This window comes from Coregonus clupeaformis, chromosome 31 (assembly GCF_020615455.1).
Source record: "Coregonus clupeaformis isolate EN_2021a chromosome 31, ASM2061545v1, whole genome shotgun sequence".
NCBI lineage: Eukaryota > Metazoa > Chordata > Actinopteri > Salmoniformes > Salmonidae > Coregonus > Coregonus clupeaformis.
In genome coordinates, this window is record NC_059222.1 from 24,911,063 (window position 1) to 24,932,632 (window position 21,570).

Genomic DNA, 21,570 nt, shown 5'->3' on the forward strand with positions numbered 1-21,570 from the left:
ACAAGTTCAAACAGGTGCCATTAATACAGGTAACGAGTGGAGGACAGAGGAGCCTCTTAAAGAAGAAGTTACAGGTCTGTGAGAGCCAGAAATCTTGCTTGTTTGTAGGTGACCAAATACTTATTTTCCACCATAATTTGCAAATATATTCATAAAAAATCCTACAATGTGGTTTTCTGGATTAATTTTTCTCAATTTGTCTGTCATAGTTGACGTGTACCTATGATGAAAATTACAGGCCTCTCATCTTTTTAAGTGGGAGAACTTGCACAATTGGTGGCTGACTAAATACTTTTTTCCCCCACTGTATATACAGTGGGGAGAACAAGTATTTGATACACTGCAGATTTTGCAGGTTTTCCTACTTACAAAGCATGTAGAGGTCTGTAATTTTGTATCATAGGTACACTTCAACTGTGAGAGACGGAATCTAAAACAAAAATCCAGAAAATCACATTGTATGATTTTTAAGTAATTCATTTGCATTTTATTGCATGACATAAGTATTTGATACATCAGAGAAGCAGAACTTAATATTTGGTACAGAAACCTTTGTTTGCAATTACAGAGATCATACGTTTCCTGTAGGTCTTGACCAGGTTTGCACACACTGCAGCAGGAATCTTGGCCCACTCCTCCATACAGACCTTCTCCAGATCCTTCAGGTTTCGGGGCTGTCACTGGACAATACGGACTTTCAGCTCACTCCAAAGATTTTCTATTGGGTTCCGGTCTGGAGACTGGCTAGGCCACTCCAGGACCTTGAGATGCTTCTTATCGAGCCACTCCTTAGTTGCCCTGGCTGTGTGTTTCGGGTCGTTGTCATGCTGGAAGACCCAGCCACGACCCATCTTCAATGCTCTTACTGAGGGAAGGAGGTTTTTGGCCAAGATCTCGCGATACATGGCCCCATCCATCCTCCCCTCAATACGGTGCAGTCGTCCTGTCCCCTTTGCAGAAAAGCATCCCCAAAGAATGATGTTTCCACCTCCATGCTTCACGGTTGGGATGGTGTTCTTGGGGTTGTACTCATCCTTCTTCTTCCTCCAAACACGGCGAGTGGAGTTTAGACCAAAAAGCTATATTTTTGTCTCATCAGACCACATGACCTTCTCCCATTCCTCCTCTGGATCATCCAGATGGTCATTGGCAAACTTCAGACGGGCCTGGACATGCGCTGGCTTGAGCAGGAGGACCTTGCTTGCGCTGCAGGATTTTAATCCATGACGGCGTAGTGTGTTACTAATGGTTTTCTTTGAGACTGTGGTCCCAGCTCTCTTCAGGTCATTAACCAGGTCCTGCCGTGTAGTTCTGGGCTGATCCCTCACCTTCCTCATGATCATTGATGCCCCACGAGGTGAGATCTTGCATGGAGCCCCAGACCGAGGGTGATTGACCGTCATCTTGAACTTCTTCCATTTTCTAATAATTGCGGCAACAGTTGTTGCCTTCTCACCTATTGTCCTGTAGCCCATCCCAGCCTTGTGCAGGTCTACAATTTTATCCCTGATGTCCTTACACAGCTCTCTGGTCTTGGCCATTGTGGAGAGGTTGGAGTCTGTTTGATTGAGTGTGTGGACAGGTGTCTTTTATACAGGTAACGAGTTCAAACAGGTGCAGTTAATACAGGTAATGAGTGGAGAACAGGAGGGCTTCTTAAAGAAAAACTAACAGGTCTGTGAGAGCCTGAATTCTTACTGGTTGGTAGGTGATCAAATACTTATGTCATGCAATAAAATGCAAATTAATTACTTTAAAATCATACAATGTGATTTTCTGGATTTTTGTTTTAGATTCTGTCTCTCACAGTTGAAGTGTACCTATGATAAAAAATTACAGACCTCTACATGCTTTGTAAGTAGGAAAACCTGCAAAATCGGCAGTGTATCAAATCTTGTTCTCCCCATTGTTTGTATATATATATATACACACACACTACCGTTCAAAAGTTTTGGGTCACTTAATTTCCTTGTTTCCATGAAAATAACATCAAATTGATCAGAAATACAGTGTAGACATTGTTAATGTTGTAAATGGCTATTGTAGCTGGAAATGGCTCATAAAAAAGGAGAAAAAAAATGGAATATCTACATAGGCGTACAGAGGCCCATTATCAGCAACCATCAGTCCTGTGTTCCAAGTTTATCATTTTAAAAGGCTAATTGATCATTAGAAAACCCTTTTGCAATTATGTTAGCATAGCTGAAAACTGTTGTGCTGATTTTAAAGAAGCAATAAAACTGGCCTTCTTGAGACTAGTTTAGTATCTGGAGCATCAGCAATTGCGGATTCGATTACAGGCTCAAAATGGCCAGAAACAAAACTTTCTTCTGAAACTCGTCAGTGTATTCTTGTTCTGAGAAATGAAGGCTATTCCATGCGAGAAATTGCCAAGAAACTGAAGATCTCGTACAACGCTGTGTACTACTCCCTTCACATAATAGCGCAAACTGGCTCTAACCAGAATAGAAAGAGGAGTGGGAGGCCCCGGTGCACAACTGAGCAAGAGGACAAATACATTAGTGTCTAGTTTGAGAAAGATACCTCACAGGTCCTCAACTGGCAGCTTCATTAAATAGTACCCGCAAAATATCAGTCTCAACGTCAACGGTGAATGGGCGACTCCGGGATGCTGACCTAGGCAGAGTTGCAAAGAAAATGTCCAGTGTCTGTGTTCTTTTGCCCATCTTAATCTTTTATTTTTATTGGCCAGTCTGAGATATGGCTTTTTCTTTGTAAGTCTGCCTAGGTCAGCATCCCGGAGTCGCCTATTCACCGTTGTAACCATTTTTCCAAGCATCTCCGTGCAGTCAGACCTTTGATTATTTTGTGCCACAAGGCCTCCATCTTTGCAATCATCGGTAGCCTAGGCCCCTCTCTCTCGCTCTCTCTCTTCAGCAGCAGGCACAAGTGTGCACACGGAGTGATAGGACAAAAGCCAGCAAGTACTGGCTAAAGGAAACCCTGGTGTGTGTGTGTGTGTGTAAGATGGTGTAGACATGCGTCATACAAGTATGTTTGCTTGTCTAATAAAGCCAGAGCAGGGCTCCTGTTACCGTCTTGTGTGGTGTTGGACCACAACAGCTGATGGCTTGGTTTCACCAGTGTGTTTTCATGAGTCCCCCGCCTGTAGCTGTAAATTATTACTCCTCAGTCTTCTGCTAAGTGTCTGTCTCTCTCGCTCTCAGCCTCTTTCTCTTTCAGCCTTCTGGTGGTCAGAAATGATGTTCTTATACCAACATGACAGTTTTCATAAATTAATATAATATATTTTTTAAACATTTATCCTAGAAGAACAAGTCACCTGCCTACACAGGAATAAAACACAACTTCAAAATATAATATTTGTATAATATAATTTGTGAACAACCTGTCCTAAAGGCTATTTGTATGAACATTTTAATTAATAAATAACAAAAAACTGCTGTTTTCAAATGCAATCTAGGCCTCTAATTTCATTTAGCCTAGGCATGAACATTTTAGTTAGGCTTAATAAATAAAAAGGTTAAGTTTAGCTAAAATGCAAAAAAATATATACTTTTTACATTAATTTGACAAGCTGGATCCCTTCTAGCCATGACCTTTCCGGCCCGCCACACTCCTGCTGCGATTCAGAATCACAGCAGTGGAAAGAGGACACTAGGTGACCACAAAATGAAGGAATTATTAAACTGATGTTGGACAATCAAATTCGATATGTAAATAAACAATTCGTTAAGGCTGGTTCATTGAGGGAGCTTATTTTACGATGCTTCTGTGAAACGAGGCGCGCACCATACTTTTATGAAAGCACTTGTTTCCAAAGCTTATTGATAACTGTTTCCTACTATAGGCAGTTGGCTGCCTTGTGATTGCAACATAGTACTCTCCGATGTGAATAGTTGGCAACAGTTTTTGGTTTACAAGTGCTACTGCATAAACTCAACTGAAATGCACCAATTACGCATAATACACATCATTAATGTACTATAGTCTATTAATCCATTCCAAATCTTTATACAATACATGACAAAGGGGCGGCATATGTTGAGCTTGCCTTGGGCGGCAGCAGAACTGCTAGGACCGGGCCTGACTAACACAATTTGCTTCTAATTTACTTGCATTTGAGCCGCTACTGTTGGGAAGTCAAAACTGTCCAACTCCTAGGAGCAGCTTGCGATGCCAGTCAGCCTCGTTACTTTGTCCACTCTGTTGTGGAGAAAGAATCCCCTCTTGGCGGGCACACTGGGGGATAATCAACACAATGGGGATAATCAACACAATCTTTGCCAATTTTGCCCAGTTGGGGTACACTTAGCTGAAGTCCCTTATGAGGACCTTGCGTCTTTTGTGTGAGTAATAATAGAAACACACGTCCAACACTAATTTCCCAGCAGCTTGAGGATTTATTAGCCTATGAAGTATATTTGCCTTTGAAGTCGGAGCACAACGACTGGTATTTCCATCAATGAATAAACAGCGTTATTTTGCAATGGATCATTTTCTTTTCTCCCGGAAAATTTGGCCGGTAACAATTCTATTTATCAGCTTTTCATTAGTTTTATCGGCCAAAAGCCTTTATTTACCGGCTAACGCAAGTGTCAAACTCATTCCACGCAGGGCAAAGTGTCTGCGGGTTTTCGCTCCTCCCTTGTACTTGATTGATTGAATTAAGGTCACTAATTAGTAAAGAACTCCCCTCACCTGGTTGTCTAGGTCTTAATTGAAAGGAAAAAACAAAAACCTGCAGACACTAGGCCCTCCATGGAATGAGTTTGAAACCTTGGTGTGCACAGTGTGTTTTTGCGTGACAGATAGTGCCCATGTTTACAGAAAATGCCTTGCTTCTCAAGACTCACACTGCCGTGGGCGCGGTGAACCTGCCGGTCTGTGTCCACTTGATTTAGAGTAGGATCATGGTTGAAAGTTGAGGTACACTCAGTTCATTGTTTCCTGCAGTGCTCTATCCTGAGCCAGCGATGTTTTTTCTCTCTTTATTATTTTATTTTGTTCATTATTAATATCCCAGCAACAGGTTCAGCCAATGGGCTTCTTTTAAGCAGAAAGGAGAGGAGCCAAGGTTTTTGTGTGCACTCCTGTGTGTGTGTGTACACAGTGCTGGCTGTTGTCTCCAATCATTCCTGCTGTTTGAGCTGTCCTGGCTCGTGGTTTAATAGGCATTCATTTAGACGCGCTCTCCCCACAGGGCTTGTTTGTTACGGGAACCAAGAAAGACCAATGTCTTCTATCCCACCCACACTCTATCTCTCTGTATCATCTCACTCTACTCTGACTAATGAAAGAAGAGGTGCTATATTCCAAGACACTGATCACTCCCAGTATCAGAAATCACCTTGAATTAGGAGAAATTGACTAAACTTTAAATTGGCTTGTTTGTTTTTAGACAGGGTACTGTTGCAGATGGTTGGAGTATGTGTTGATCAATGGTTCTCATTTGAGGTGTTCTAACACTGTTCTAGTAGAAAGGGCTGATGTGGGTTTTTGTGTGATTTAAATGTGACGTAACTTCATGTACTTAACTCATCATGGTGTAAGTTTAGTTGTTTTCCTGTTCCCCCTGCAGTCTCCCACTAAAGCTGTGTACAACGCCAGACACTGGAACAGAGAGCCAGAGGAGCTGCCCCCGCCACCCGTACCCCGATCAACCACTGCAACCGTAAGTTACCTCCTAGTCAACACCAAGGGGTGTCGCCCACCACAGACTATACCCCCAGCTAGCTAGAGGTATGAGATTTCTGCAGCTCGTGGACACTGCACCCTTCCCATTCTCCTCAGCCTCACTCACTCACAACCTCCCTCCACCACCAATGATGCTCGTCAGTGTTAGCTGGGGCGCTGCGCCACAGCAAAATCATTGCCGCCACGGCCCCAAAATATGGAACATGAAACAAATATTTCTGCCGAGACGCACTTTGAAGATGCTGGAACAGTCCACAATTACTTTTCCTCTGCAAACAAAACGAGTAATGAATAGAAAAATCTGAAACTATTCTACTATGGGGTTAGCTATTTACATAGTCCGCTTGTGTATTCTATGGAGAGAAGTATTCCACTCGGTGCATTCCAATAAAGAGTGCGATAGGGAGGGATTTCCCAAAATCTAATATACAGTGGGGGAAAAAAGTATTTAGTCAGCCACCAATTGTGCAAGTTCTCCCACTTAAAAAGATGAGAGAGGCCTGTAATTTTCATCATAGGTACACATCACCTATGACAGACAAATTGAGCATTTTTTTCTCCAGAAAATCACATTGTAGGATTTTTTATGATTTTATTTGCAAATTATGGTGGAAAATAAGTATTTGGTCACCTACAAACAAGCAAGATTTCTGGCTCTCACAGACCTGTAACTTCTTCTTTAAGAGGCTCCTCTGTCCTCCACTCGTTACCTGTATTAATGGCACCTGTTTGAACTTGTTATCAGTATAAAAGACACCTGTCTACAACCTCAAACAGTCACACTCCAAACTCCACTATGGCCAAGACCAAAGAGCTGTCAAAGGACACCAGAAACAAAATTGTAGACCTGCACCAGGCTGGGAAGACTGAATCTGCAATAGGTAAGCAGCTTGGTTTGAAGAAATCAACTGTGGGAGCAATTATAAGGAAATGGAAGACATACAAGACCACTGATAATCTCCCTCGATCTGGGGCTCCACGCAAGATCTCACCCCGTGGGGTCAAAATGATCACAAGAACGGTGAGCAAAAATCCCAGAACCACACGGGGGGACCTAGTGAATGACCTGCAGAGAGCTGGGACCAAAGTAACAAAGCCTACCATCAGTAACACACTATGCCGCCAGGGACTCAAATCCTGCAGTGCCAGATGTGTCCCCCTGCTTAAGCCAGTACATGTCCAGGCCCGTCTGAAGTTTGCTAGAGTGCATTTGGATGATCCAGAAGAGGATTGGGGAGAATGTCATATGGTCAGATGAAACCAAAATAGAACTTTTTGGTAAAAACTCAACTCGTCGTGTTTGGAGGACAAAGAATGCTGAGTTGCATCCAAAGAACACACCATACCTACTGTGAAGCATGGGGGTGGAAACATCATGCTTTGGGGCTGTTTTTCTGCAAAGGGACCAGGACGACTGATCCGTGTAAAGGAAAGAATGAATGGGGCCATGTATCGTGAGATTTTGAGTGAACATTTTACATTTTTACATTTTAGTCATTTAGCAGACGCTCTTATCCAGAGCGACTTACAGGAGCAATTAGGGTTAAGTGCCTTGCTCAAGGGCACATCGACAGATTTTTCACCTAGTCGGCTCGGGGATTAGAACCAGCGACCTTTCGGTTACTGGCACAACGCTCTTAACCACTAAGCTAACTGCCGCCCCATCAGCAAGGGCATTGAAGATGAAACGTGGCTGGGTCTTTCAGCATGACAATGATCCCAAACACACCGCCCGGGCAACGAAGGAGTGGCTTCGTAAGAAGCATTTCAAGGTCCTGGAGTGGCCTAGCCAGTCTCCAGATCTCAACCCCATAGAAAATCTTTGGAGGGAGTTGAAAGTCTGTGTTGCCCAGCGACAGCCCCAAAACATCCCTCTGCATGGAGGAATGGGCCAAAATACCAGCAACAGTGTGTGAAAACCTTGTGAAGACTTACAGAAAACGTTTGACCTGTGTCATTGCCAACAAAGGGTATATAACAAAGTATTGAGAAACTTTTGTTATTGACCAAATACTTATTTTTTTTGCAAATAATTTCATTAAAAATCCTACAATCTGATTTTCTGGATTTTTTTTTCTCATTTTGTCTGTCATAGTTGACGTGTACCTATGATGAAAATTACAGGCCTCTCTCATCTTTAAGTGGGAGAACTTGCACAATTGGTGGCTGACTAAATACTTTTTTTCCCCACTGTAGGCTGCATAAACAGGCTACATTTATTTAGTAGACTACTCACACTTTTACCAGCCACACTGGTTTACACTTTATATGGCCTGCGTGTATGGTCTAAATAACGAAAGCCTGAATTATTGTAATAATTAACTGTAGAGCCCTACCGATTTAATCGGTTGACAGGCTAATATCGGCCGATTCTTATAATAATCGTTCTCAGAAATATTTGTATCGGTCTTTATTCCACAGATAAAGTGCTGATATTATAAACATAGAATCAACAAATACGTCTGCTCATTTGCGGTCATTTTTTGACGATGTTGATGAGCTGCTCATTGAAAATCATTCAGCCCTAGGTCACAACGTGAGGGAGAGAGTAGGCATGGTGGTTTGACGGTGAGAAGCTTGTTACAGACCTATATCCATCCTGCCCTGCCTTTCGAAAGTATTTGAAAGCCAAGTTAACAAACAGATCACCGACCATATCGAATCCCACCGTACCTTCTCTGCTATGCAATCTGGTTTCCGAGCTGGTCATGGGTGCACCTCAGCCACGCTCAAGGTCCTAAATGACATAATAACCACGATCGATAAAAGACAGTACTGTGCAGCCGTCTTCATCGACCTGGCCAAGGCTTTTGACTCTGTCAATCACAGCATTCTTATTGGCAGACTAAATAGCCTTGGTTTCTCAAATGACTGCCTCGCCTGGTTCACCAACTACTTCTCAGATAGAGTTCAATGTATCAAATCGGAGGGCCTGTTGTTTGGACCTCTGGCAGTCTCTATGGGGGTGCCACAGGGTTCAATTCTCGGGCCGACTCTTTTCTCTGTGTATATCAATGATGTCGCTCTTGCTGCTGATGACTCTCAGATCCACCTCTACGCAGACGACACCATTTTGTATACATCTGGCCCTTCACTGGACACTGTTAACAAACCTCCAAATGAGCTTCAATGCCATACAACACTCCTTCCGTGGCCTCCAACTGCTCTTAAACGCTAGTAAAACTAAATGCATGCTCTTCAATTGAACGCTGCTTGCACCCGCCCGCCCGACTAGAATCACTACTCTCGGCGGGTCTGACTTAGAATATGTGGACAACTACAAATACCTAGGTGTCTGGTTAGACCGTAAACTCTCCTTCCAGACTCACAATAAGCATCTCCAATCCAAAGTTAAATCCAGAATCTGCTTCCTATTTCGCAACAAAGCCTCCTTCACTCATGCTGCCAAACATGCCCTCGTAAAACTGACTATCCTACCGATCCTTGACTTCGGCGATGCCATTTACAAAATAGCTTCCAACACTCTACTCAGCAAATTGGATGTAGTCTATCACAGTGCCATCCGTTTTGTCACCAAAGCCCCATATACTACCCACCATTGTGACCTGTACGTTCTTGTTGGCTGGCCCTCACTACATATTTGTCGCCAAACCCACTGGCTCCAGGCCATCTATAAATCACTTCTAGGCAAATCCCCGCCTTATCTTAGATCATTGGTCACCATAGCAACACCCACCCGTAGTATGCGTTCCAGCAGCTTTATCTCACTGGTCATCCCCAAAGCCAACACCTCCTTTGGCCGCCATTCCTTCCAGTTCTCTGCTGCAAATGACTGGAACGAACTACAAAAATCTCTGAAGCTGGAGACACTTATCTCCCTCACTAACTTTAAGCATCAGTTGTCAGAGCAGCTTACTGATCACTGCACCTGTACACAGCCCATCTGTAATTAGCCCACCCAACTACCTCATCCCCATATTGTTATTTACACTATTTATTTTGCTCATTTGCACCCCAGTATCTCTATTTGCACATCATCTTCTGAACCTCTATCACTCCAGTGTTAATACTAAATTGTAATTATTTTGCTCTATGGCCTATTTATTGCCTTACCTCCATAACTTACTACATTTGCACACACTGTATATAGATTTTCTATTGTGTTATTGACTGTACGTTTTGTTTATTCCATATGTAACTCTGTTGTTTTTATCGCACTGCTTTGCTTTATCTTGGCCAGGTCGCAGTTGTAAATGAGAACTTGTTCTCAACTGGCTTACCTGGTTAAATAAAGGTGGAAAAAAATAAATAAAAAACAGCAGGCGTATTTGAATAAGTAAATAATCAGAAGTACACTTCACCAAGCAAGCAGCCCTGTCCTCATCACATTCTCACTTAGTTAACGTTGGCTGGCTAGCTAGCCAGCATGTTAGTTAGTTTAGCAATCTAGCCAGCAAGGTATCTAGCTAGCAATCTGTGCTACGTATGTGCAAAAAATTGCCAAAGACTCCAGCCACCCTAGTCATAGACTGTTCTCTCTGCTACCGCACGGCAAGCGATACCGGATCGCCAAGTCTAGGTCCAAAAGGCTTCTTAATAGCTTCTACCCCCAAGCCATAAGACTCCTGAACAGCTAATCTCTGTTTATTATCTATGCATAGTCACTTTACCTCTACCTACATGTACATATTACCTCAATTACCAAGACTAACCTGTGCCCCCGCACATTGACTCTGTACTGGTACAACCTGTGTATAGCCTCACTACTGTTATTTTATTCTTGCTCTCTCATTATTTGTTATTTTTCATCTATTTATTTTTATTAATTTTTTTACTTCAGTTTATTTTAGTAAATACTTTCTTAACACTTTGTGGCACCTTGCCAACCCTGGAATTAATTAGCCTGTTAAGAATGCGCTGCTCTGAACGCTTCTGAGTCTTAAAGATAATGTTAGCCCTATAATGCCCTCCTCCCTCGGACTGCTAGAAGGGACTCAGAGCCTGTGTGTGTGTGGGCACATGTGAGTGTTTTTACTGCGCCTTATCTGGTCTTATGTAAGGGGCAGGAGGCCGTTGGCTGGTGTTCAACAGCATGAATCGCCAGCAGCAGCAGCAGGGCCGTGTGCTGAGCGGGTGTTTGGTTCTGCTTTTCTCCCTCTGACACACTATCTCTATTTCTGCCCATTCCCTCTCTCTCTCCGATTCTGCCTCTCTCCCCCCTTCCTCCCTTTAAACCCCTTCCCCCCTCTATCTTCCCCTCTCTCTCTCTCTCTCTCTCTACCAGGCCAGCCAGTCGAGCGGGAGCAGCAAAGAGGCCAACTCGCACAAAGACGACGGCCTGTTCAAAGCGCCGCCATGCCCACCGCCCAAAGTCATCAAGTCTGTGTCGTTCCCCACCGAGCCCTACCAGGACATCGTCACTGCACTGAAATGTAGGAAAGAGCACAAGGAGGTGAGCACCAACACAACAACACTCTGTTCTACCCATCAAACCATCATTGTGGTCTGGAACTCGGTATCTGTAAAGCACAGCCTATAAGTGACTCCCTGCTTAAATAAAGGTTGAATAAAATAAAAACACAAGAAATTGCCCTGGGGCTGTCTATCAAGTCTCAGAGTAGGTGTGCTGATTTTAGGAAGAGTTTTCCCTTCCGGATAAAAATGAATATGTTTATGGACAGGGGGACCTGATCCTTGAACACTTTCTTTTTTTTTTTTTTTTTCTCTCTCGGGGGAATGGATCAGCTTAATATTGCAGATAGATTGTATCTTCTATCAATGTAATTGTCTGCATCACTTCCAATCCCCCATGTTTATTTTTATTTTTTATATATATATTCCCCTTTATTACTTTTCAACCCCACCATCCTTTCCCTACTTGGAGTAAATTAGTGAACAACAACGCCCAGGCCTCTACTTCCGGTCTATACTTACTATCTACACCTTATGGACAGAGTTAATTTTACAATTTCTTAATATGGGCCCTGGTCTACAATGTTAAAAATGGATTTGAACAAATTCATGGATGATCAATCAGTTTAGTCCTGATCATACTTACCTGGTTTGGTCAGGTGTAAATCATCTTATTTAGAAATAGACTCCGTGAAGTGATTACTCTACCTTCCTAAACAATGGTTCATGTAACCATCTGTAGTTATTTGTGTGGTGTCTTACATGCTAAGCAGTATTAGCCCCGATAGGAACTGCAGTGTGGGCAGTCACAGAAGCAGGAGCAGCGTAATGGGCATCCCACATCCTTAAACTCCACCAACAGTTAACATTTGCTGTTTTGTTTTTGTGCGCTTGGCTTCCGACCGAAAAGGCAGGCTGCGGGCGCATAGCTCTCATGCTAAGAATAGCAGGATTGAGCTATATAGCTCGATCTAGTATCTACCTCATCCCTGCTCCACACTCGCTGCGAATCCACTAACTATTACCCTACTCCCCCACATCAGAATTGGTCATTAGCATGCTAACAATTTAAGTGTGTCGCGTAACTATTAAGGGATATGTGTTATGCGATTAGAATGTGCGAGAAATATGGTGATGATGGCATGGTTCCTTATTGTTTGTACACTATCAGGGGGACTTGGGCTGTGTTTGAAATTGCGCTCTATTCACTATACTATATAGTACTTGAACCAGGGCACTACCATTTGCTGCACAATGAAGTCTATAGGAGATTTATCATGGTTGCATCCCAATTGGCACCCTATTCCCTATAGGGTGCACAACTTCTGACCTATTCACTATATAGTGAATAGAGTGCCATTTGGGGCATATACAGTGCATTCAGAAAGTATTCAGACCCCTTGACTTTTACCACATTTTGTTAAGTTACAGCCTTATTCTAAAATTGATGAAATTGTTTTTTTCTTCATCAATCTACACACAATACCCCATAATGACAAAGCTAAAACAGGTTTTTAGAAAAGTTAGCAAATGTAATAAAAATAAAAAATTGAAATATCACATTTACATAAGTATTCAGACCATTTACTCAGTACTTTGTTGAAGCACCTTTGGCAGCGATTACAGCCTCGAGTGTTCTTGGGTATGACGCTACAAGCCCTGCCGCTGAAAAACATCACCACAGCATGATGCTGCCACCACCATGCTTCACTGTAGGGATGGTACCAGGTTTCCTCCAGATATGACGCTTGGCATTCAGGCCAAAGAGTTCAATCTTGATTCCATCAGACCATGGTCTGAGAGTCCTTTAGGTGCCTTTTGGCAAACTCCAAGGGGGCTGTCATGTGCCTTTTACTGAGGAGTGGCTTCTGTCTGGCCACTCTACCATAAAGGCCTGATTGGTAGAGTGCTGCAGAGATGGTTGTCTTTCTGGAAGGTTCTCCCATCTCCACAGAGGAACTCTAAAGCTCTGTCAGAGTGACCATCGGGTTCTTGGTCACCTCCCTGACCAAGGCCCTTCTCCCCCGATTGCTCAGTTTGGCCGGGCGGCCAGCTCTACGAAGAGTCTTGGTGTTTCCAAACTGCTTCCATTTAAGAATGATGGAGACCACTGTGTTCTTGGGGACCTTCAATGCTGCAGAAATGTTTTGGTACCCTTCCCCAGATCTGTGCCTCGACATAATCCTGTCTCGGAGCTCTACGGACAATTCCTTCGCCCTCATGGCCTGGTTTTTGCTCTGACATGCACTGTCAACTGTGGGACCTTATATAGACAGGTGTGACCCTTTCCAAATCATGTCCAATCAATAGGATTTACCACAGGTGGACTACAATCAAGTTGTAGAATAATCTCAAGGATGATCAATGGAAACAGGATGCACATGAGCTCCATTTCGAGTCTCATAGCAAAGGGTCTGAATACTTATGTAAATAATGTCTAAACCTGTTTTCACAGGGTATTGTGTAGATTGATGAGGAAAAAATGTAATCCAATTTAGAATAAGGCTGTAACGTAACAAAATGTGGAAAAAGTCAAGGGGTCTGAATACTTTCTGACTGCACTGTACCATGTGATTTAATGAACCCAACAAGCATTAACGTGGTATCAACTCTTTGTTCCAGCTATACACAGTAGTCCAGCATGTCAAGCACTTCAACGACGTGGTGGAGTTTGGCGAGAACCAGGAGTTCACCGATGACTTTGAGTACCTGGCCACTGGCTTGAAGAGTGGCCAGCCCCTCAACACACGCTGCCTTAGGTAAGACCAGCTGACTAGCTGCTAATAAATGCCCTAGCTACTGATACAGTGTCAGGTTCTTTGGCATCTCATTTATGGTTAAAGATGGAATCCGCAGTAGGGGAAACGGCACCACGTTCTTAGTGTTTTTGTTTTGCAGACAAAGTGGAGGTGAGGAGCGTCGCCCAACTTGGTTATAAAAATTGGAGTGTATATTCTGCTGTTCTATCGCGCGTGCAATGATGTCAGGGGAAAAAAGTGTTTGTTTGCAGTAACTTTGTTGTAATATTGCAAACTGACGTGGCAGTTTCACCATTAAAGACATCCTCCAACGATTGTTGAACTTTTACTGTCATGACATACCTGGACCACCTATTGAGATGTGCCTTTTAGGTAAATCAGGTGAATGAGGTGAAATGGACTAGAGTTCCACTTTAAGGATTCCAGCTTTTAAAATAATGATTAAGGGAAGGTTAATCTGATCCTAGGTCTGTGGTTAAGAGCACGGTTTTGCCCATGCACCACCCTCCTCCCTCCTCTCCCCTCTGTTCAATTCAGTAAAACTTGATTCATCTCTCCTCTCCTGCAGTATCATTAGCCTGGCCACCAGATGTGCCATGCCCAGCTTCAGAATGCACCTGCGGGCCAGAGGGAAGGTGGCCCAAGTCTTCAAGACGCTCAATGATTCCCCACAGCACCCAGTAAGTTAAGGCTGCTCCTCCAAAGATTGTGGCTAACTTGACTTGGTTTCTGTCAGATCAGTGTTGAAGCTCAACCCTTTAACTGAAGCCTGCCAAGGGACAAAAGGCCTTGGTGATTAGTAACACAACCTGCGTTAGTGACTCAACTTAAAATCCCGATATCAGGTTCACGTATCCTTGCTCTCTCCTCCCTCTTCCTTCCCCTTTTCCCCTCCATCCACCTCCCTCCCCCTAGAACCTCTCCCTGTGTACGGCCAGTCTGATGTACATCCTGAGCCGAGACAGACTCAACATGGACCTGGACCGGGCCAGTCTAGACCTGATGATCCGCCTGCTGGAGCTGGAGGGGGACCACTCTGTGGCCAAGGACAACCAGCTCACTGCCAAGGAGATGTCAAAGGTCAAGGAGAAGATCCGCAAGCTGTGCGACACGGTGCACAACAAGCACCTGGACCTGGAGAACATCACGGTACGGGTTCCCTAGAGATAGTCTACCTTGAGTCATATTCATTAGGGCATGCAACGGTAAACAAAAATTAGTGTTTCCTATTGGACAAGTTCAGGTAGTTCTTCCCTGTTTCAGGCCAGTTTTTTGGGGGGGTTGGTGCCTAATGAATATAACCCTGGTTTATGCTTAGAGGATGGAGACTAGCTGCAGCTCAGAGCCTGAGACTGTCTCTTTCCTCCTCTTTGTTTGTCTCCCCGTGTCTCTCTTTAACTCTTCTCCTCCCCCTCTGTCCTGTCTCTTGGTCTGATACCCCTGACGTAAAGCTTGGCGGCAGATGGACTACTAGAGGTTTAAATGTAGGCCTTAAATCAGTATGGATTAGCAGGTGTTGTGTAGATGTAATCTTGGATTTACATAAATAATCGCCCTGCTTTGGCCCCTCTAATGGCCGTCGCCACTATAAGCCATGTTTTGGATAAAATTGTTTCAGCATTGTTGGGGAAAAAACACTGCTTGATTGATGCGTTGAGAGGTCTCGGTGACAGTTATAAAAAAAAACATGAAATATGAACATATCCCCTTGTAGAGATAGATGAACAGTCGCCTCTGACACACAATGGCTTTGCACGTTAGCCAATGGAAAGAATGTATTTGAATTGGGACTGGCAAACTGCACAGCATTTAAAACCAAGTTTGATCTGATGACAGGGCCTTTGATGTCTGGGTTTTAGCCTTTTGTTTTCGATTCCCTCTATAAATATCCTCTCCACTGATGTTCTAGTCAGAATCCCAAATGTCACCCATAGTGCACTACTTTTGACCAGAGCCCTATGTAGGGAATAGGGTGCTATTTGGGATGCAGTCCTATTCTTCAGAGAGCAGACTGACCATTCGCCTCAAGGCCCCCCAACTCATTTAGATTCAGAATAATCACAGGGACTCAATCTCTTTATATTTCTGTTAGCTTCCATGTTGAATTAATCATTAGAGAATCTGAAAAACTGAATGTTCGCTTATTGTTTGATCGCCACAGTTTGTTTTTAAATATTTAATGTTAGAAGCTAACACTTTCAGAATTAATTCATATCTATCTATCGACAGTGAAATTCGAGATGGCAGTATTGTTGTGGTTGGACACGAATTCCACCTGCATGCAATATAGATTTCTCCTGACTCCCTCCATCACTGGAAGGAAATATTTTTTTCTTCCAATTCCTCACCCTGTTATCATCTGTCATAGTTAGCATCTTTGAATCACAACACACCGAGTCATGTCTATTTATACCCTGTATGTGTGTGAAGTAAATTGATTTTCATTACTCCCTGTGTGTGTGTGCAGACGGGGCATTTAGCCATGGAGACCTTATTATCGCTGACCTCCAAGCGGGCCGGAGACTGGTTTAAAGAGGAGCTTAGGCTTCTGGGAGGCCTGGACCACATAGTGGATAAAGGTAAGCTAGACCTAGATATTTACATTTTAGTCATTTAGCAGGCAATCTTATTACTGGAGCACTTATGGTTTACCCCCTAGAGGCTAAGCCGGGGGGGGTTCTACTAAGCTAACATATGGAATTATTTTAAGACGGTCATACCAAGGATCATTTTGATTTTGAATTTTAGGACCCCTTAAGGCACAGGTGTCAAACTCATTCCATGGAGGGTCGGGTGTCTGTGGGTTTTCACTCCTCCCTTGTACGTGATTGATGAATTAGGTTATTAATTATTAAGGAACTCCCCACTCCTGGTTGTTTAGGGCTTAATTGAAAGGAAAAACCAAAAACCTGCAGGCACTAGGCGCTCCGAGGAATGAGTTTGACACCACTGCCTTAAGGTATAAAAAAAATATCAAATATTCATTTTATTTTTTATCTCTGAATTTGGCTTGCCCATAGAAACACATTGAATAACAGATTCATACATGGAAAAACAGTCAAAGAAGTGTCTGTCCTATATCTTTGAGAGATAAGAAAGGTCAGGAAATAGTTTTTATTTTAAACACATATTTAACCCCTTTTTTAGGCACTAAACTACTTCCACTGAGTGTACAAAACATTAGGAACACCTTCCTAATTTTGAGTTGCACCCCCTTTTGCCCTCAGAACAGCCTGAATTTGTTGTGGCATGGACTACAAGGTGTCGAAAGCATTCCACAGGGATGCTGGCCCATGTTGACTCTAATGCCCTGTTTCCCACAGTTGTGTCAAGTTGGCTGGATGTCCTTTGCGTGGTGGACCATTCTTGATACACAGGGGAAACTGTTGAGCATGAAAAATCCAGCAGCGTTGCAGTTGTTAACACACTCAAAAGTGCGCCTGGAACCTACTACCATACCCTGTTCAAAGGCACTTAAGTCTTTTGTCTTGCCCATTCACCCTCTGAATGGCACACATACACTATGTCTCAGTTGTCTCAAGGCTTAAAAATCCTTCTTTAACCTGTCTCCTCCCCTTCATCTACAATGATTTGAAGTGGATTTAACAAGGTGACGTCAATAAGGGATCATTGCTTTCACCTGGTCAGTCTGTCATGGAAAGAGCAGGTGTTCCTAATGTTTTGTACACTGTGTGTACAAACATAAAATGTTTTAACTGGTTCCAGGCTACCTTCAGACAAGGCTTGTGGGCGTCCAAGAGCCAAACAGTTCGGATGCTACAGACAGAAGTTGGTAGATCGGTGGTACCGACTTCAGACTAGTCCTGTGATGCATGTGGGGGTCGTAGAGCAAAACGGTGAACACCATCGTGTTTGTGAGTCATCTTTCCATAGTGGACATATTAGTTTGTAGGCAAACCGTTCACACGCTACAGATGTTTTCGTGAGTAGAACGATTTTCGGGATGTCTCATGGTCTGACTAATACCGGTGTAGCTCTGCCACCTTTCACCGCATATGTGGATGGCCGACATCAGCGGATGCAGTGGATTGAGACTCAGCCGATGCAAAAATATACTTTTGGTCATGTAGTGTATGTGGACACCTGCTCGTCGAACATCTCATTCCAAAATCATGGGCATTAATATGAAGTTGGTCCCCCTTTGCTGCTATAACAGCCTCTACTCTTCTTGGAAGGCTTTCGACTAGATGTTGGAACATTGCTGCGGGGACTTGCTTCCATTCCGCCACAAGTGCATTAGTGAGGTCGGGCACTGATGTTGGGCGATTAGGCCTTGCTCGCAGTCGGCGTTCCAATTCATCCCAAATGTGTTCGATGGGGTTGAGGTCAGGGATCTGTGCACATCGTTTCCATTGTATTACTTAAACTCTTACCTGATCGATGGGGTTGAATGGTTGAACCGACGTGTCTTGTTTCCTGTAGTGAAAGAATGTGTGGAGAACCTGAGCCACGAGGATGACAAGGAGAAGCTGGTGGCATCGCTGTGGGGAGCTGAGAGGTGTCTACGGGTGCTGGAGAGCGTGAGTGTACACACAGATCTTTGTTTTTGTGAATTTTCAGGACTTTTTGGGGGAGTAAAAATGTATTCCGATTCAAAACCTATTTTCCCTAACCTTAAACCCAAACCTTAACACCAAACCCCAAACCTAACCCTTAAGCATAAAAAAGCATTTTAACAAATTCAGGACATGGAAAAAATAAATGTCTTGTTTTCCTACCATGTCATGACATTCTGGTTAGGACTGGGCAACATGGCCTTTTTCTTCTTCTAAATAATCTTTGTTTCATAGTTAAATGTCAATACACTGCGTTTCAAAAAGTTGGGAATAATCAAATGAATTCAGGGCTTGTAAAATTATACCTAGGCTAAATATAAGCCTTCAACCATAAGACCGACTAATAATTCAGTTATTTTATCAAAATACTTGAACCTGCTTTTTTGCAATAATCACTGATTTGGCTTTCAAGTCTGTATGAAAATGCCCTTTTTGTTACAAATGTAACAAGATCCATGCATAATGCACATCCACTAATAATGACCAACTTCTGGTAGCAGGCATTATAGCAAATGAACACAGGTCTCATAAACAATCTCATAAACACAAGCCCACTGCTAGTCAGTAGCCAGCTAATCTTTATATTTAAAGCCAACTTGGATCTATTTGCTTGCTAACGAGGTAGAACAGTTGAACTTTTATGAATACACTCTCCTGTCCATCTCCAAAAGTTTGAACAACAACAGCCTGTTCACTTTGTTTATATGTTCAAATCAAGTGGCCTATCTACCTGGATCAGATGCTTACTTCTCAGAATGAGAACGAGTTGCCAATTCCTTATACAAATGCATCTTTTAATGCTCATTTCACATTTATAAAACAGACTAGATAGCTAGCTCGTAAGTCTGTGGCTAGAATGCTGCTAGCGGTAAATGGTACTGCAATGCCGTGTACGACAAACTGATCATACATTTTCCACAATCATGTTAATTGATATTCCCGTCTTAACTTATACTAAAAATGTGGAACTCAATCAATCCGTAATCATTAACACACTGGAACAATCAAATTATTTAAATACTGAAAGTGCGTGGGCTACGGAGAGAAACAAAAAGGTGCAGTTTCAAGCCATGTGGCGTAAAGTGATGCGGGTATGTGCTTGTGGGTCTAGGCAGGTGTGATGTAGTCGACGTTTGTATGTGTGTTTTTATATTGTTTATACTCTTGTCTTAGTAGGGTCTGCTCTGTTCTACATTTTGGGAGTTGAGACATATAAAAAGGGCATTGTTACAAAGGTTAACTTCTCCTCTATTACAGTAAAATGTGTTTGGGTGTCCATATGACCAATGTATGTCGGACAAAACCTCCAATTCAAATAGCGAGTTGAAACTGCTTGTTGTCGGAGAGGAAGAAGTGATCTCTTCGTCTCGCTGTTGTGAGTGGCAGGGGGTGGGGCTTGGTGTCTGTCTGTGTGAGTGGGAAGGTGCATAGTGCACACGGCACCGAAGGAGAGAAGGAGATTTGGAACATAGTGCTAAAACATGAATTCAAATTAATTTGATATCGCCCAGCCCTAATTCTGGTGACTTGTTAAAACATTGTAGTTCTGATGAGGTAGGAAAACGTGTACATCACACACACACACACACACACACACACACACACACACACACACACACACACTACTGTGTTGGACAACACTTCTGACCACTAGAAGGCTGTAATTACATGACAAATTCATAATCCGGGTCAGGAGCCCCAGTCATAGCACTTATTATATCTTATTTAAAGATATTCTCTGGTACTTTTGTATACTTTTTAGCCAGTAGTTCTGAAAGTACCGCTCATGATTCAAAAGTGATCCTCGAAAATTGCGTACTACGTCACGTGCAGATATGTGCACCACGTCATTGCTCTCTATCACGCTCTGCTGTGTGCAACTTGCTAGCTGTCACTCAAATGGCGAGCGGCTGAATCTCATTGGCGGGAACTCGAATTGCTAGGGGGCTGGACCTCGAAGGGAAATGTAGGGAAAATAGCACCGCACAGCTTCCAGTAACCAGTCGCTTTCAGACTAGGGGTTTCGTGGCTAAGTGAGGTAAGACAGTAATTCTGCTCATAGGTTATGCATGTATGAACTACACATTGACACATCCAGGCCAAAGCCGGAGGTTTAAAAAATACTTACTAGTCGCCAAAGTTCCGGAGCATGTCTTTAATGTCAGTTATAAATTATTGATGGGAAACATTGATCTTAGTAACAGCTGCCCATGCCCCTCTAAGCCTGCAGTTGTGCTCGGTTTTACTTTCAGCCAGAGTACAGTGTAAATTTAGATTGCAGGTTGCTGAGGCAAGATTATTCATAAACTCAGTAAGTGAATCCAATGTGAGTCTCCTAGAGGGGCTCTTTGTGCAGTTGTGTGCTCTTGATTTGAGATTAACCGTTAATACACAGAGAATTCAATGTATTAACTTTCTCTGTCTTGTTGATTTTTGCAGGTAACTGTTCACAACCCAGAGAACCAAGGCTACCTGATCGCTTATAAGGACTCTCAGCTTATCTGCTCCTCAGCCAAGTGAGTGTACTGTATGAGCGTGAACACACACACACACACACACACACACACACACACACACACACACACACACACACACTACCGGTCAAACGTTTTAGAACACCTACTCATTCAAGGGTTTTTCTTTATTTTTACTATTTTCTACATTGTAGAATTATAGTGAAGACATCAAAACTATGAAATAACACATGGAATCATGTAGTAACCAAAAAAGTGTTAAACAAATCAAAATATATTTTAGATTTGAGATTCTTCAAATAGCCACCCTTTGCCTTGATGACAGCTTTGCACGCTCTTGGCATTCTCTCAACCAGCTTCATGAGGTAGTCACCTGGAATGCATTTCAATTAACAGGTGTGCCTTAAAAGTTAATTTGTAGTTGTATTGTGACAAGGTAGGGGAAGTATACAGAAGATAGCCCTATTTGGTAAAAGACCAAGTCCATATTATGGCAATAACAGCTCAAATAAGTAAAGAGAAACGACAGTCCATCAGTACTTTAAGACATGAAGGTCAGTCAATATGGAAAATGTCAAGAAGAAAATGTCAAAGTTTCTTCAAGTGCAGTCGCAAAAACCATCAAGCGCTATGATGAAACTGGCACTCATGAGGACCGCCACAGGAATGGAAGACTCAGAGTTACCTCTGCTGCAGAGGATAAGTTCA

General features: G+C 43.0%; 1 protein-coding gene across 2 annotated transcripts in view; it reads left to right on the forward strand.

Moving 5' to 3' along the window:
- The window catches only part of LOC121547299 (wings apart-like protein homolog), a 62,392-nt gene that overhangs the window by 28,223 nt on the left and 12,599 nt on the right, over positions 1-21,570 (forward strand). For both annotated transcript variants that reach the window (XM_041858488.1, XM_041858489.1), the window contains exons 6-13: positions 5,564-5,656; positions 10,925-11,092; positions 13,675-13,811; positions 14,380-14,491; positions 14,727-14,960; positions 16,279-16,390; positions 18,255-18,352; positions 20,828-20,904. In XM_041858488.1, coding sequence (XP_041714422.1) covers positions 5,564-5,656; positions 10,925-11,092; positions 13,675-13,811; positions 14,380-14,491; positions 14,727-14,960; positions 16,279-16,390; positions 18,255-18,352; positions 20,828-20,904 — 1,031 coding nt within the window. The remainder of the gene's footprint in view (positions 1-5,563; positions 5,657-10,924; positions 11,093-13,674; positions 13,812-14,379; positions 14,492-14,726; positions 14,961-16,278; positions 16,391-18,254; positions 18,353-20,827; positions 20,905-21,570) is intronic.